We start from the raw sequence: 14930 nt of genomic DNA, 5'->3' as shown, positions 1-14930 counted from the left end.
CACCATTTGTAAGCCCAAACAAGAACAGGGACATATGCAGGCTGTAAATTTTCCTCTCGCTTCAAAGATCATACGCGCGCACACACTGAGAAAACATGGAAACAAATGGCAGACCTTTTTAAAAGCTACTTTAAACCCTCATTAAAACAGCATCCATATGAAGCCTGTGAAATATGATCTTATGTGACCGCTGGAAGAAATGAAAGGGCCATCTGGAAACAGCAGGCACCCTTTGCCTGTAAATTCTCCAAATAAGATGTGGTGTGGAGAACCATCACTTGGCCGATCAATCAGCCAAAGACTTTAAGAGGAGAGGAGATGCACAGAAGCACATTTAGTCCATGAATCTTTGATTTGGATGGAGGAAGTTAAGGTTAGCTCAGTGAGAAAAAAAAACACAGGAAAACAGCCTTTGATGTAATCGCAAACTTTCAATTACAAGTGTCTTTGTTCAGTGTCTTGAGGTAAAGTAACCTGAGAAGGCAGGACAACTGAAAACACTTTTTCTCAGTATCTTCTGGCTACTGAAGAGGCAGCAGCAGGTTGTTATAGTTCATATCAGAGGTCAGGTCAGAGAGCATGTGCTGGTGCTGCACATTGCCACATCCACACACAACACAACCACCCGAGTCCAGGATAGCAACTACACAGACACCCCCCCCTGCGGTTGAGAATTCCCCTTCAAGGTCAGATTTGCCAAGGGTCAATCACTGGGGCCAAGGTCATGTCTGCCTGTCTGTTTGTTGGTCTGCTCTTCCCACGTGGTCCATTTGCTAATTTCTACAAACTTGGTATGTCAATGATGTCTGGCACCAAAACTGCTGACAAAACCTTTATTTCGGTAAAGGTCATGGAATTTGACTTTTAACCCTATTTAGACTAAATATCGCACACACATAGGTGGATTCCAGAAGTGCCCTAGCAAGGTCAGCCAGAGGTCATTAACCAATTATTGGAAATGTTTTTATCCTGAATGAAAAGATGAACCCAAACACATCTAATAATAGAGCCCAGGTTGAAAAACACGAGGGTTCCCCTTTAACATGCACATTGATCATAACATAAAATAATAGCACACAGGCTTCTCATGGTGCTCGTGAAGCCTTTTTGCTGATCAGTAGTTGATCACAGAAACATCAATGCTGCTGATCTTTAAAGGGAAACTACAGTGGACCCTCGTTATAACATGGTTCACCTTTTGCGGCCTTGCAGTTTCGCGCATTTTTCTTAGTGCAATTTTGCAAGCTTTTTCTTTAACAGAGCATTGTGTTCTGCGTCCTTATCAGGCGGGACGGTCGCGGCACCAGTCGGCATAACCGCAATTGCTCTCACAGCCTCCGATGCGCTTACTGAGTCTGCGGGCTCAGTAAACGCCAAAGCGGGCCACTCACACCGCCCCCCTCTCTGCTGTGCAGAGCTGCGGTCAACTCAGGCAACAGGTCCAGAGACTACGCTCTGCAACTTAAGGTGCATCAGCCAGGTCTCCTTTGCACGAGAAAGTCTCAGCCCCCACAAGAACCCCCACACCCAGAGATGGGTGTGGTATTTGTGCTGGAGACCCTCCTGTCCTGTGCACCAACGGCATTTCCTGTATATTCGTTTTGTGAATTGTTCTGTAATTTATGTCTGTAGCATGGCCCAAGCAGAGGTCACCCCTTTGAGTCTGGTCTGCTTGAGATTTCTTCCTCTGGGGTTAGTAAGGTTAGACCTTACTTGTGTGAAGCGCCTTGAGGCAACTCTGTTGTGATTTGGCGCTATATAAATGAAAATAAATTGAAAAATAAGAAACATAAACTGTTTTAGGGCAAATCATGCTGTCCCACTGCTAAATAACCCAACAAACGAAAAGAAAGCAAAAAGAAAGCAAACTCTGGAACCGCCACAGCCTGAGTTGCTCATATATTTGAATGACCAATGACCAACTACGGGACTTGAAGAAATAAACTTGCAGTTCTGAGATGTCTATTTTTAGTGTAACATATGAGACCAAATTCCCATCACAATACTGACAAATATGAATGAAACCCTCTAATGTGAACCATTCCTTCCACCTTTGTTTCATCCACGTTATGTGAAATCACCAATCAGACATGGAATGCTGATTTTGGTTCATAGAAAAACATTTTTGTGTAGGTTGCTGGACCTGCATAAGAATTGGGGTCCACTACATGTGGCAAAATTTAGCAGAAAACACCATGTAGTGGTTCTAAAAATAAATAAATAAATAAACCAAATTAAGTTTCCTCTTCAACCAATCAGTTTTGTTCAAAATCAATGGATTTTTTTGCCTCAGTAATAAAAGCAAACTCAACCCCATAACTCAGCAACTGATCATCATTATGCTGCTTCCAGCAACAATTAGCATTGTGGCATTCTCTGCTGCTCATTAGCTCGGAGGCCAACAAATCTGATGAGGCAATCAAACATGAGCATTTGTGAAATCATATTAAAATTACACAACAAGCAACTCTCCTCCTCCTCGCTCTCTTTCCTGCATGCAGCTTCTCAGATGAGCCTCACGGTTCATTTGGCTACTCGCAAGAAGCAGATAAGTGCTTAGCACTGCTACAGGCGCCGCTTTATAATGGTTAGCATGGCATGTTATCACCGCTTACCAGTTTGGAGTCTGCTGACAGCAGAGACAGTTAAGTATGCACAAGCTGAGGCAGATAGAAATGTGACGGGACGGTTGCTGCACAGATGATCTGAGAAGACTGGAGTGTGTCACATGCTAGCCTACTTTTCACACTCAGTCATGCCTCCCTCTGTGCCTCCATCTGAATGAATACCTCATGTAAATTTCTCTCAAAGTGCTCTTTGAATCCACATTAGTGCTGGTTCTATTACTGATTGTTGGCAAGAGGGAACACACAATGACAATAAAGCACCAAGATGAGTATTTTTCTGGGTCACAGCATCATGTCTGTACAGCAGGAAGTTAATGCTGAAGTTGACTGATAGTTTTTCAAACACAAAGAAGATGACAGGTCAGCTCTATTTCATCTTAATTCCATTGGCAAATTAGGTCACATTGTCGCACTCGTCTTGCCGATCTCAATCAAGTCTTGGAGTATGCACTGATCACCACAGAACCACACTGGGTCCTGGATGACCACCACCCAGGCAGACTATCGGCCCATTCTCAACATCTGTCTCCCTGCAGCCAGGTGAAACATGGGCATCCCCATGGTCTTCTCCAGTCACATGGTAGGATTCCTCAAATGCTTACGAAGCAATTTGTTGAAAATTTGTTGAAACTTTATTGATCTCACAGAGGAGAAATTCACGTTACGTCAGCTCTTAAGGTGGGTGCAAGTAGAGGAAAATGTTCATCAAACAGCATGTGCAAGGATAAGCAATAATAATAATACTTGTAACAGTACAAGACATAAGAAATGACTTGGAAATAGAATATGTATGTGTGTGTGTGTATATATATATATATATATATGACAGCTGACTGTGTTGTAGGTGAAGTCTGAGGTGTAGAGGGTGAAGAGGAAAGGCTAGAGGACAATGCCCTGGGGGGCCCCGGTCCTGCACCTTACCACCTCAGACTGACAGCCGCACAGCCGCACATACTGCGGGCGGTCAGTGAGGTAGTCGATGGTCCAGGCAGCAAGGTGTCCATCAACACCTGCGTCCTCCAGTTTCCCCTGCAGCAGTGCCAGTCTGATAGTGTTGAAAGCGCTGGAGAAATCAAAGAACATGATTCTCACAGCGCTCCCGCCGGTCTCCAGGTGGGTGAGCACTCGGTGCAGTTGGGCCTGTAGGCGAACTGCAGTGGGTCCAGGGTGTCGCTCACCATGGTGCGGAGGGGAGACAGGACGAGCCGTTCCATGGTCTTCATGAGGTGGGAGGTCAGGGCAACTGGTCTGTAGTGGGCCAGTTACCTGGCGTTGGGTGTTTTGGGAACCGGGACCACACAGGAGGTCTTCCACAGGGTGGGGACCACCCCCAGGCTGAGGCTCATGTTGAAGATGTGGCTGAGGACCTCACAGAGCTCATCTGCACAGGTCCTCAGCAGTCTGCAGTCCTGCTGGCTCCCTGCCCAAATCCAGAGGCGGTCTTGAGGCATCTCCACATGCTGACGTTGTTCCGGGCCAGCTGCTCCTCCATTTTCCCTCCATACACCTTCTTGGCTGCACGGATCTTCCACTGGAGCTCCTGTTGGACTCGTTTAGCTCGTACCACTCGTTTAGCCTAGCGTGGAAGCAGAGACTTTTGCTTTTACTTTTTTCCAGTCAGTTCTGGCATTTATAAGGGATGCGTGGTGGCTCCTACCCTGTTCAAGACCTGCATGGACTGGATGTTCAGTGACTTGGGTGAATTTGTTGGTGAGGGACAGTATGACCTTGAGTTTGGGGAGATGCTGTGATCTTTGTGGAAGCAATGGATAGGTTGATTGCAGCGCCTGAGTGGAATGAGGAATTTGAATAGAATTGCAATGAGAAGAAGACAGAAGTGATAGTCTTTGGCCCCAGTGGTTCTTCTGATCAGCCCCCTGTTGACTTGGGTCCTTCAGTCCACCCACTTTTACAACAGAGGCATTTCCGCTTTGTCTTAGGACTTCCACTGGGCGGTGTTTCAATATAGAACAATAAAAGTCATTCCATGGGTAGAAACAAAAACCTTTTTGAAAAGCTCAAAGGGAATGACTCTGGCTCATCCACGGGTCATAACAGAGTGGGAAGATGACATGAAAAAGTGGCCCTCGATTATTTTTAACTACTTTGTGTTGTCACTCAGCATAGATGGTTTGGCTATGAGGAACTATGAGGTACGTATAAAAGCATAATCAAGTTAAAATACTACCCGACAAGTCGTACCACCGTAATGCCAAGATTACGTAACATTAATATATATATGGTGTTATTTCATGCAGTGATTGGTTGTATCAAATGCCAGAAAATGAAGTAAATTAGATAGCAGATAATGCTACAAACACAGCCTACCCATTTGTGGCTTCTTCAACAAAACATTGTAGCCAAAATATTTCTTTGTGTAAGGCTCCACTGTTGTGGGTTTTTTTCTCCATAGAATGAAAAGAACAGACATAGGGGCTTTGGGTGGATTATACAAATTCAGCGCCTTTAAAGCCCCTTTCACACCGGGGGTGATCCCGGTTGCTCCCAGTTGCGCCGTGCGTCATTATGAAGACGTCGCGTGGAAGCAACTCAGTGCCGAGACGATGCAGCTCGGCACCACAACAGCGCGAGGGGCACAAAGGAGGAAGCAAGTCGGGTGCCGAAAAATTAAACCTGTTTAATTTTTTTGGCGTCCTGTGCTCGACGCATTTCAAAATAGGACTACCACGGTTTAATAAAAAAAAAAAAAAAACCTGCCAGAACCCGGGAACCTAAAGTCAAAACAAGGCTGGTCAAGGATGGGGAAAACCCCCCGTTAGCTCCAGTAGCAGGATTAAAATCCTTGCTGCACCTTTTGCAAAACCTGTGAGCAACACAAATACTTTATTTTAATTTTGTTTTTATACAAACCTCTTCCTGATATCAAGACTGAAACTGTGTCCAACACATAAAATCACAAGTTTAAAGTTGTTATGTTGTTAACACTTTCAGATTTTAGGTGTTCGAAATAATTAAATCACAAATTTAATGCAGAATCCGAGTCAGCTGTTTAAGATGCACAGTGAAAAATGTATACCTTCACTCTGCTATTATATATCCTTCCCCACATCCACACTTTTCCAAACTCTGCATGCATTCAGTTCTGTCTCTGAATATGCCACAGCCCCAGTTCACGTCCACAGTGCAAAGCATCTTTGTGGAGCGCTGCTCTGTGAAATCATGACAATGGTTATTCTGTGTCGAGAGCTACTGAATAACAGCTAAGCTTCAAAAAATGAAGTCTCTCAAGTGCATGAAGGTGTAAATAGATGGACATTTACTCATACTCAGAGAAAAAGATGAAGGCGGTTTTATGATAAAATAGTGTGAGCATTTAGAGGTCATTACACTGACATGAATTACAGAGAAAATCTTCAGTCTTGCCGGGAAACTGATTAAGATTAATATTTTTGGGTAAATACTTGCTATTTGCTGCTCAAATTTCAGTGGGACCAAAATACAAAATGTCATCTTGTCTCAACAGTTGGCTCCATACATATTTGGACAATGACACAATTTTGTATATTTGCTTCTGTAAATCAACACAATGAAGTTGAAATGAAGTTGAAATTAACATGTAGTTTTGATTTTAAGCTTTAACTCTCGGAGGTTTATGGATGTACTCGCGGATCCAACACTTTTCGTCATTTGTTTAATCATAACTTAGTGATGATTCTTCATTCAACCACTGGGAAGGTGAGGGTCCAGTAGTTAATCAGCAGGCTTGAGACCAGAGGAGCCTTGGTTCAATCCTCCGTCAACGTGGAAAAAACACATACTTTTACAATATTAAAATCAATAAATATTAGTATTACTGGAACTACCATATTTACCTGAGTGTAAGCCATACCGGAATATCAGTCGCATCTTTCAGAACATGCATCATGGAGGGCGAGGAAGAAACATACACAGCCACATCAGAGTATAACGCGGGTCTCCCATTGCCAATATCTGACACAACGGTGGCTATGTTTGTGGTGCAAAAACCTCAACTGGGACTTGAAATGGGGTGGAACATGTCTGAAAAAGTTGTAGGTTTTTTGGCCTCTCAGAAAAATTTGACAGATTTAAAAAAAAAAATGTGAAGTGAGGACACATCGTGATCCAAATCAGTGAACAGTTGGATGCAATTTTTGTAGATATGTGGTAATATTTAGTAAAAATCAAAGCATGTAAGTGATAGATACGCAAATCAAGCATGGATGGAGTGCAGTGTGGAGCCAAGAGGAAAGACTGCGGCCAGAGAGTTCATTGTATGGCATGTTATAAGAAGGACTGTCACCTCATCTGTAGCTCCATCTGTCAGATACGGGACTACACACACCATGCGTTTCACTTTATTTTTACAGATGGCTTTTCATTATTGCGATTTCCCGATTTTGGGCTCCCTTCACTGGCTTCCTGTCTCTGTGTGGTCTGACTTTAAGGTTCTGTTACTAACCTATAAAATTATCCACAGACTACTAAGGTTAGTAAAGTATTAGTAAGGTTAGACCTTACTCATGTAGCACCTTGAGTCAGCTTTATTGTGATTTGGCATGCTATCAATAAAATGAATTGAACTGCCTCTTGAAATGAATAATTTGTGCTCAAATTTGGACTTACCTGCTCAATTATTGTGATACCAGGTGCAGGCAATGCAGACAGTGTTATTTTTTGATTCATTCATTTATTTTTTGAGTGGATGGTGGGTGATGTCATTGCAGTGGGGGTGAAATGCCCGCCGAAGTGGGCAGCGATTATCAGATGACACACTGTGTGTGTCTGTGTGCATGCGTGCATGCAGAGCTGTGCATTCAGAGCCTCCTGTTCATTAACATTCCATAATCCCATGAAAAGCATGGCGTGCTCTTCAGCAGAAGACAGTTTTTCAGATGTCAGATGCATTTTAGCTTTGTGGAAAAGTATAGAGTATATTCACTGTAGCATATAGCCTGCAGTTCCATTGTGCACATGATCAGAAGCGCTTGCGTCATGGGGCTGTGAACAATATCACTTGTAGTCGGCACATGACACACACCTTCAGACTGCCATTGCAATACATCGGGCCTCAGAGCCCGCCCAGCAGAGAACTAGATACTTGTCATTCCCAGGAGGAGAGGACTGCAGATCCAGCAGGGAGAATAATATTAATGAGACTCCTGGGCATTATTCTGTAAGTCAGTGAGTGCATTGTCAACACCTTTCTTGCTGTTTTTTAAAATGATTGTCTCTTATATATCATTATTTCTTTATTATTATTTTATTATTTATTTTATTTCATGCTGTTTTCCTCTGTGCACACAGTCAGGGGAATTTCCACAGCCTCTTTTCACATAATAGCAATATAATAGCAGTCCACATCCATCCTGAGCCCTTTCTGTGCAAAGGTGTCAGCCGCATGAGTGGCTCTTGACATCTTTGAGAGTGCCGCGCGGCATTCACACACAAATCCTTGCACCTGTAACGGTTGTGCAAGTGGTGCTCAACATTTGTGAGAGTGCTGCATGGTATTCGAATAGCACTTGGGCCATGTATGCGGACAACTCGTGATTTTTGGCCGTATTTTCACAGCTAGTCCATGTGACATTCAGCTCACATTCAGGCGACATGCTAACATGTCCTAACTGCCAATTCAGTGAGATTACAACTGAATTCACACGTTTTGCCGCAAATGTGTCACAGCCCAGTGAGCTAGTACCCATACTGTCATCAAGTGTTGAGGTTGCACATTGCATCATGACTGCTGAAGGTGTAAATCTCTTTTGCTAATTTGCTGATATTAATGTATCAGTCCCCACATCCTTGTCTGTTCAGTTCACTTTCTCCCCTCTTTATTTTCCACAGACTCTCTTTTCCGAACTCTCCCTGCATTCAGCTCTTTCTGTCTTGGAAATATGCCATGGCCGCAATTTACATCCATGCTGGAAAAGCATCTTAGTGGAGTGCTGCTGCTCTGTGACATCACAACAATACTTATTCTGTATCAAGAGGTGCTGAATAACAGCCAAGCTTTAAAAACGCATGAAGGTGTGAAGAGATGGCAAATGACTCACACTCAGGGAAAAAGATGAAAGTGATTTTTATAAGAAAATACTGTGAACATTAAGAGGTCATTAGATTGATGCGAGTTAATGTTCTACACTGAGGGAAAACTGTCAGTCTTACCTGGAAATAAATTAAAATGAATACATCTGGGTAAAAGCTTGAGATTTGCTGCTCAAACTGCATTATGCCTTCTTTGCCAGTCGCAATTTTGTTTCCATTCATGTTTTCCCTTCTTCATGGATGGGGATTCATCCTCTCTTGCCTTCTCTTGTGATAATCAATATGTGATCCTCCATTTCACAAAAACGAGGGTTCTCAAACTTGTTTGCCTGAATTACCAACCAGTACACAGTGTGTAGGGGAACAACCAAGTGGTTGCTCCCCTACATACTGTGTACTGGTTGCTCTTCTTTTTCTTGAGTCTTCTGGCTGCACTGCAAAATGCAACAGATGGTAAATACGTCACTTTTGGACTGCAGTATCGACGTGCAACATGGCTCCCACTCATGTAGATATGAAAGCACATAGAAATCCTACACACTGTGTGATCATTTTGTTAAACCCTTCCAATTAACCTGACAGTCTACACAACAGTCACAACTTGACTGCATCATTTCAAATCCATTGCGGTGTGTGGTGTGCACAGAGGCTGAATTATAAAAATGACACCACTGTCCAGTGTAAATCCACTGCATGAGCTGCAACATGCAGAGCAAAATTTGGAAGAATGTTTTACTAAAAGGCTCTGTGGAGGACACCCCACTCAGACACACACAACTAGATTCAAAATGCAAATTTGTTCCAACAATTTCAGGAAAAGAAAATCTTGTGTTTTTCACTCATTTGCATCATTTGACCTCACTGGCACCTCTTCCTGACAAACCTCTGAGAGGAGCAGATGTGTATTGAGCAAGTGTGTATTAATCTCACTCAGATCTCTCTTCAAAAACACGTTCACCTCTCTGTTCTGCCTTTGCTCACAAACAGCTCAAACATACAACATAATTATCTTCTTCTGTACCTGCTGTTGCTTCTTACTGTAAATCCATAGTTATGCACCAGGTTGTGAATCCTATGGTTGAAAAAAATCAATTTAACAGACTTTATCTGGCTGCAGCTTCACTGGAGCCACATCAGAGCACTTGTCCTGGCAGGAGCCGAAAGTTCGCTTTGACAAGCGCTAATCTGCTACCGGAAAGTTATGTTTGATCACAATGGAGCGCTACGAAATTTAGCAGTTCACAACTTATTCTACTTCTGAGTGTGACTCATTTGGGACCAATCAAAGGACCTCTGTGAAAACAAAACCAGGTATATTATGGGACCAAAAAACAAACGCGTCCCCTGAAACACGTCACACAAGCATGTCTTTTACCAGCTTATTCCACAGTGGATGGTGCAGACTTATCGCCCACCTCCAACACTCATTTTCTGCAAAGCGTTTTCTATTCTCATTCAATCCCTGCTTATTTTATCCCATTCACCTCTATTTTTACTCTCCATTGTGTCCACACCAACACACAACACCTCCATACTCCTTCTGGTTCGTCTCCAGTCGCTCTGCCTGTAGCTCCACACTGAGTGGGTTGGCAGAAGAGAAGAGGCGGCCGGGAGGAGGCGGGTCGGGCCTGCCAGTGTGTGCTACCTCCCTACTGAGCCCCTGGCACTGGCGTCAGGGTCTCGGTTATGGTTGAGTGTTGATATAACACCTTTTGGAGAGGACAAGCAGGAAGGAGGCGTCCTGCATGTGGATCCAGTCACAGCAGGGTCAAAGTGTCACTCACCATATGGACACCATGGACTGTTTTGTGTTCACTGTCATGCAGACACCCAAATGACTTCACAAATGCTTTTAACCCCCCACTGCACCTGCGACACGCCTCCAAACACACACACAAGCACATACACACGCAACAAAGGGTATGGAGCGCTTTACCATTGCAGATGAAGAACTTGGACTCGCCAACGCTCAACTCCACCTTGTTCAAGGATATGGACACCTGCAGTGCAGCTGGAAAAGAGAAAGAGAGAGACAAAAGAAGGGGCCAAGAGAGAAAAACAGAGAAAAAAGTGAAATGTGATGCCAACGTGCATATCAGAAAAGTCAGAGCAAAATACCACGTCTCATAATGGTAAGAAAAACTTTCTAGTTCGGCCTCTTGATTCAGCATTTTGAGTCTCACCAGAACTGTTTGGATCAAGCTCTGCTGCTGCTCTGCTGTTGGCACAGTTTGTGTCTGTGCAGAAATTAGGAACTCTGTCCTTGCTCTCTGACCTTCACCTTTAACCAGTTCTTCTCAAACTCAAGCCAACTCACCCTTAACTGATCGTCAACAATTTCACACTGGTTTGTTCCAAATTACAACAAAACTGTTTTGAGTTTACTGTTATGACACACACACGCACACACACACACACACACAGAGACCGGGGGGGGGGTGGGTGGGGTGGGGGACAGCTTATAAAGGGACAAACAAATTTCTTTGTAACTATGCATTGGTACTCAAAGGACGTAATGGCTCACAAACTACACATTTCAGTTTTCCATTTTTAAAAAGAACTTAAAGAACAACAAAAAACAAGGATATTTGCATCATGGTCCTGAATTGCTGTATTACATAGCAAACAGTGCAAATTAATAAAAATATATTTGTAAAAAAAAAAAAAAAAAAAACTCATTAAGAAGAAAGACAAAGAAAAGCCACCTGAGTTGACATTTTACAGTCTACATCATGTGGTCAGACAGTAACAACAACAACTTTGGGGAGGTCTAGTGTTAAGCGTTGGGCTTCAGACCAGAGGATCCTTGGTTCAAATCCCAGCTTTAATCCCCAAGTTGCTCCCGGTGTGTAGTGAGCACCTTGCATGGCACCACCCTGGTGTGTGATTGTGTTTGTGTGAATGGGTGAATGTGAGGCATAATTGTAAAGCACTTTGAGCATCGAATGCAGACGGAAAAGTGCTATATAAATGCAGTCCATTTAACTTTATTTATATAACACTTTCAGGATAAGATACATTAATCCTCTCAAGCTGGCACACCATTTACGAAAGTCCACCAAAGTCTTTTTTTTTTTTCTTTATCTAGAGCTCAGTGTCTAACAGCCACGTTGGCTCATCCATGCTTTGAGCACCTTGCACACTTTTGTGGGCTCATGACAACAGAGGGATGTGTGCCAAACCTCACCCTGCAAGCTTTGCACAGTGGGATATTTGAACTAACAGACTTCCTTTTATGACTTCCTATTTTGCCAGTCAATAGAGGGTAAGCACTTACGTCATCAAACCACGCCCTGAGACCTCTATGTTGGGTGGAAAATGCTGGAAAGCAAATAATTGGGCAACACAGTCTCGTTTGAGCGCGGGTGCTTAAAGGGATAAATATGACAGGTGATGTAATTTCTTACTTCCGGGGACAGAAACACAGGAGTTTGCGGAGATTTTGGGCAAATTGCATGCAAACAAAGTGTAAATGGAAAGAAAAAAGTAACGCTGGGGGAAAGTGGACATGTGTTGTGGTTTGTTTATGACCCGGAGCTCAAACGTGTCGAGGCGGATTGTAGGCGAGAGAATGTAGCTACTCTGGGTAGCTGTGTAGGCTAACACTTACTGACACAACATCTCCCATTCGCCTCGTCTTCCATTCTCCACTGGGAACTGAAAAAACTGCACTTTTCGCGATTGATTTGGTGATTGCAGCCAAAAACAAAACAGTACACCATTTGAAGTTATGCTGTGTATATATTGCACAATGGGAGCAGCTGTCCCCATTAACGCTCAAATCCTGCGATATCACGCAGGGTTCAAACGAGACTGCGATGCCCTATTGTTTACAGCAGCCGCATGTTCTGAAATTCTGCAACCTAATGGTAAAATCCTTCCCTGTGGCGAAGTCAGCAAAGGATAGGTATATGGCAAAGATTGTGTGCACTGGCCTTCAGGACCCATATTTATGGACATTTTTGGAGCTGCTCACATGCAAAGCCATCCCTGACATCCAGTAACTGGACATATACAACTGTCTTGTCAGGCATGCAAATACTTCTTTTTGAGATCATCATAAGACGTGTCTCAGATCATCATCTCATCATAGCAAAGGTGAGTTGCTTTGTGTGGTTTTTTTTTTTTTTTTTAATAGCAGCAAGGAAAATTCCGCTATCGATGCATCCACAGTGCACAGGTTCATTTATGTTGTTTCTCCTGCTCCTCCTACTTAGTGAGACATGCAGGTAAAGTACGTTAAATACTTTTTACATCAAAGTAACTTGCTTTAATGAGTGTCATTGTTTGTGTGTTTACCAAAGTTCATTCATAAAATGGCGGTATGGCTTTAACGATCATTAATTAAACAGCCTCACACAGCTCCGACAGGCTTAAAACAGTCTACAACTGTTTGATTTATTGATTATTATTATTTTTATGTTTGACTCTAAAACTGTTGGATTCATGTTGTCACATGTGGACTGTCCCATTGTCCATCTCATGACATCTGACAACGCAGTTTACAGACGAGTGAATACAGCTGTCGCTTTGCGTACCGTTCAGCATAGCAGTATACTGCTGGTTTCCAGGTTTGATGATGTCACGTGCACAGCTTTTATATAAACTTTGGATTTGGAACAAGTTGGTTGTGTCGATGTAGCAGAAAATATGTTTTTTACACCTTGTTTTTGTTGACCATGACTTTTGTCCAATCCTCTCCAAAAGCTATTCATGTCAGGAATCTGCCCAAGTAATATTCCAAACAAGTTTGGTGAAAATCCATTCAGCTATTTTTTTTAGTTACCTTGTTCATGAGGGTTAGGTATCGAGAACTGGTTCTTTTCGAGTATCGTTAAGAAATGATTTGATGCACCGATATTAATAGCCAATGAAGCAGTGCTTCGATCCACTGGCTCATAGGTTCTTTGATTCATTGCTCTTCAGAAGTGGCAAGTCCGCTTCTTAACCCCTCTCAAAGCCATTAAAACATGTCAATTGTGAGTCACTTTTGTGTGGATTAAAGTCACTAACTGGGACTCTTGTCTTGTTGCAGTCAAGAAATGTGAATCGTCCTCCATTCCGTTGGCATAGCTCCAAACGCTGCGCGGCTCTCTGCCGAGACAGAGTCCAGTTGGAATTAATAACTTCAAAACGAATCGCCGCTTTAAATAAAATGACACCTCTTTCCAAATGCCGTAATACAGACAAGAAACTACAATCGATTACAACGTTTTTTTTTCCTCCCAAAATGAGACATCCTGCATTCTTTATGAACTACATCCTGACATGCAGCACAATTAGCTGAAAGAGCTCAGCTCAGACATATGGAAAGACATTCATGCCAATAATGTCTGAAAGGAAATGCTTTTGAGAAAAACTATAGATTTTATTTATTTCTATCTATGTCCAGAGATCAAGGATCCACCATGTAGAGTTTATTTATGTCCAGAGTTTAAGGATCCAGTGACAAATTTCATATTTATTTACTTTAAGACTCAATAAAATGTTGTTGACATAGAAAACCTGTAAAGCCTACTTTTAGTACACAGAAAATTCACAAGAGGTATCAATAAGGTAATCGATAAGGAATCAGATGGATAAGCAGAATCGATAACGGTATTGATATCTATAAAATCTTATCAATATCCATCCCTACTGTTTACAGACAAAGACATTATTGTGACACATTTTCCTCGTCGTACCAAGGTTTTATTTTGTCTGGAGAACATTTCCTACTGTGCGTCGCTGTTGTTATGAAAGGCAGCATGTAGCTTACACACAAACATCCTGACACAGGAATTAAAATACTTTTCAAAAGAACAACTTGCAAAACAAAGAACTTGCAGGTATTTCTAGCATAAAGCACATTGTTGCTGCTGAACAGAACATTTTGTGGACTTTTCATTTGCTCTCGAGTACAATAAATGATTTGTTTTTCCACACAAAGCCGTATGACAGATTAGCTCGATATCTACTGTTAGCGATGTGGCTGCTCGTGTCAAACGTCTCACTCTCCCAAAGAATCGTGTCCTGTTTTAGTTTGGATGGAATGCTACATGCTCTCTCACAAGAATATCATATGAACTAAAGAAAAGAAGAACAAGGACTTGAGAAGAAAACTCATAATAGCTCAATGGTATTACTGCATTCATCTGGAGACAAAATAATGTCATGCAAGGCTTTTGTAACTCGTGAAAGCCAACATGACTCTGGTGTTGGGGGGGACTAACTGAAAATGTTGCTGGAAGACATCAATTCACCTTAATGACAGAGTAAAAATGGACAAAACCTGGC

The 14930-nt window shown here is 42.6% G+C and overlaps 1 protein-coding gene across 1 annotated transcript in view; it reads right to left on the bottom strand.

Moving 5' to 3' along the window:
* The window catches only part of LOC117516211 (neural cell adhesion molecule 2-like), a 1113624-nt gene that overhangs the window by 347021 nt on the left and 751673 nt on the right, over nucleotides 1-14930 (bottom strand). The window contains exon 2 of the mRNA XM_034177131.1: nucleotides 10591-10665. Within this exon, the coding sequence (XP_034033022.1) occupies nucleotides 10591-10665 (75 nt within the window). The remainder of the gene's footprint in view (nucleotides 1-10590; nucleotides 10666-14930) is intronic.

This window comes from Thalassophryne amazonica, chromosome 1 (genome assembly GCF_902500255.1).
Source record: "Thalassophryne amazonica chromosome 1, fThaAma1.1, whole genome shotgun sequence".
Classification (NCBI taxonomy): domain Eukaryota; kingdom Metazoa; phylum Chordata; class Actinopteri; order Batrachoidiformes; family Batrachoididae; genus Thalassophryne; species Thalassophryne amazonica.
The sequence above is the reverse complement of the archived record's forward strand: the minus strand, read 5'-3'. Positions and strand labels throughout refer to the sequence as shown.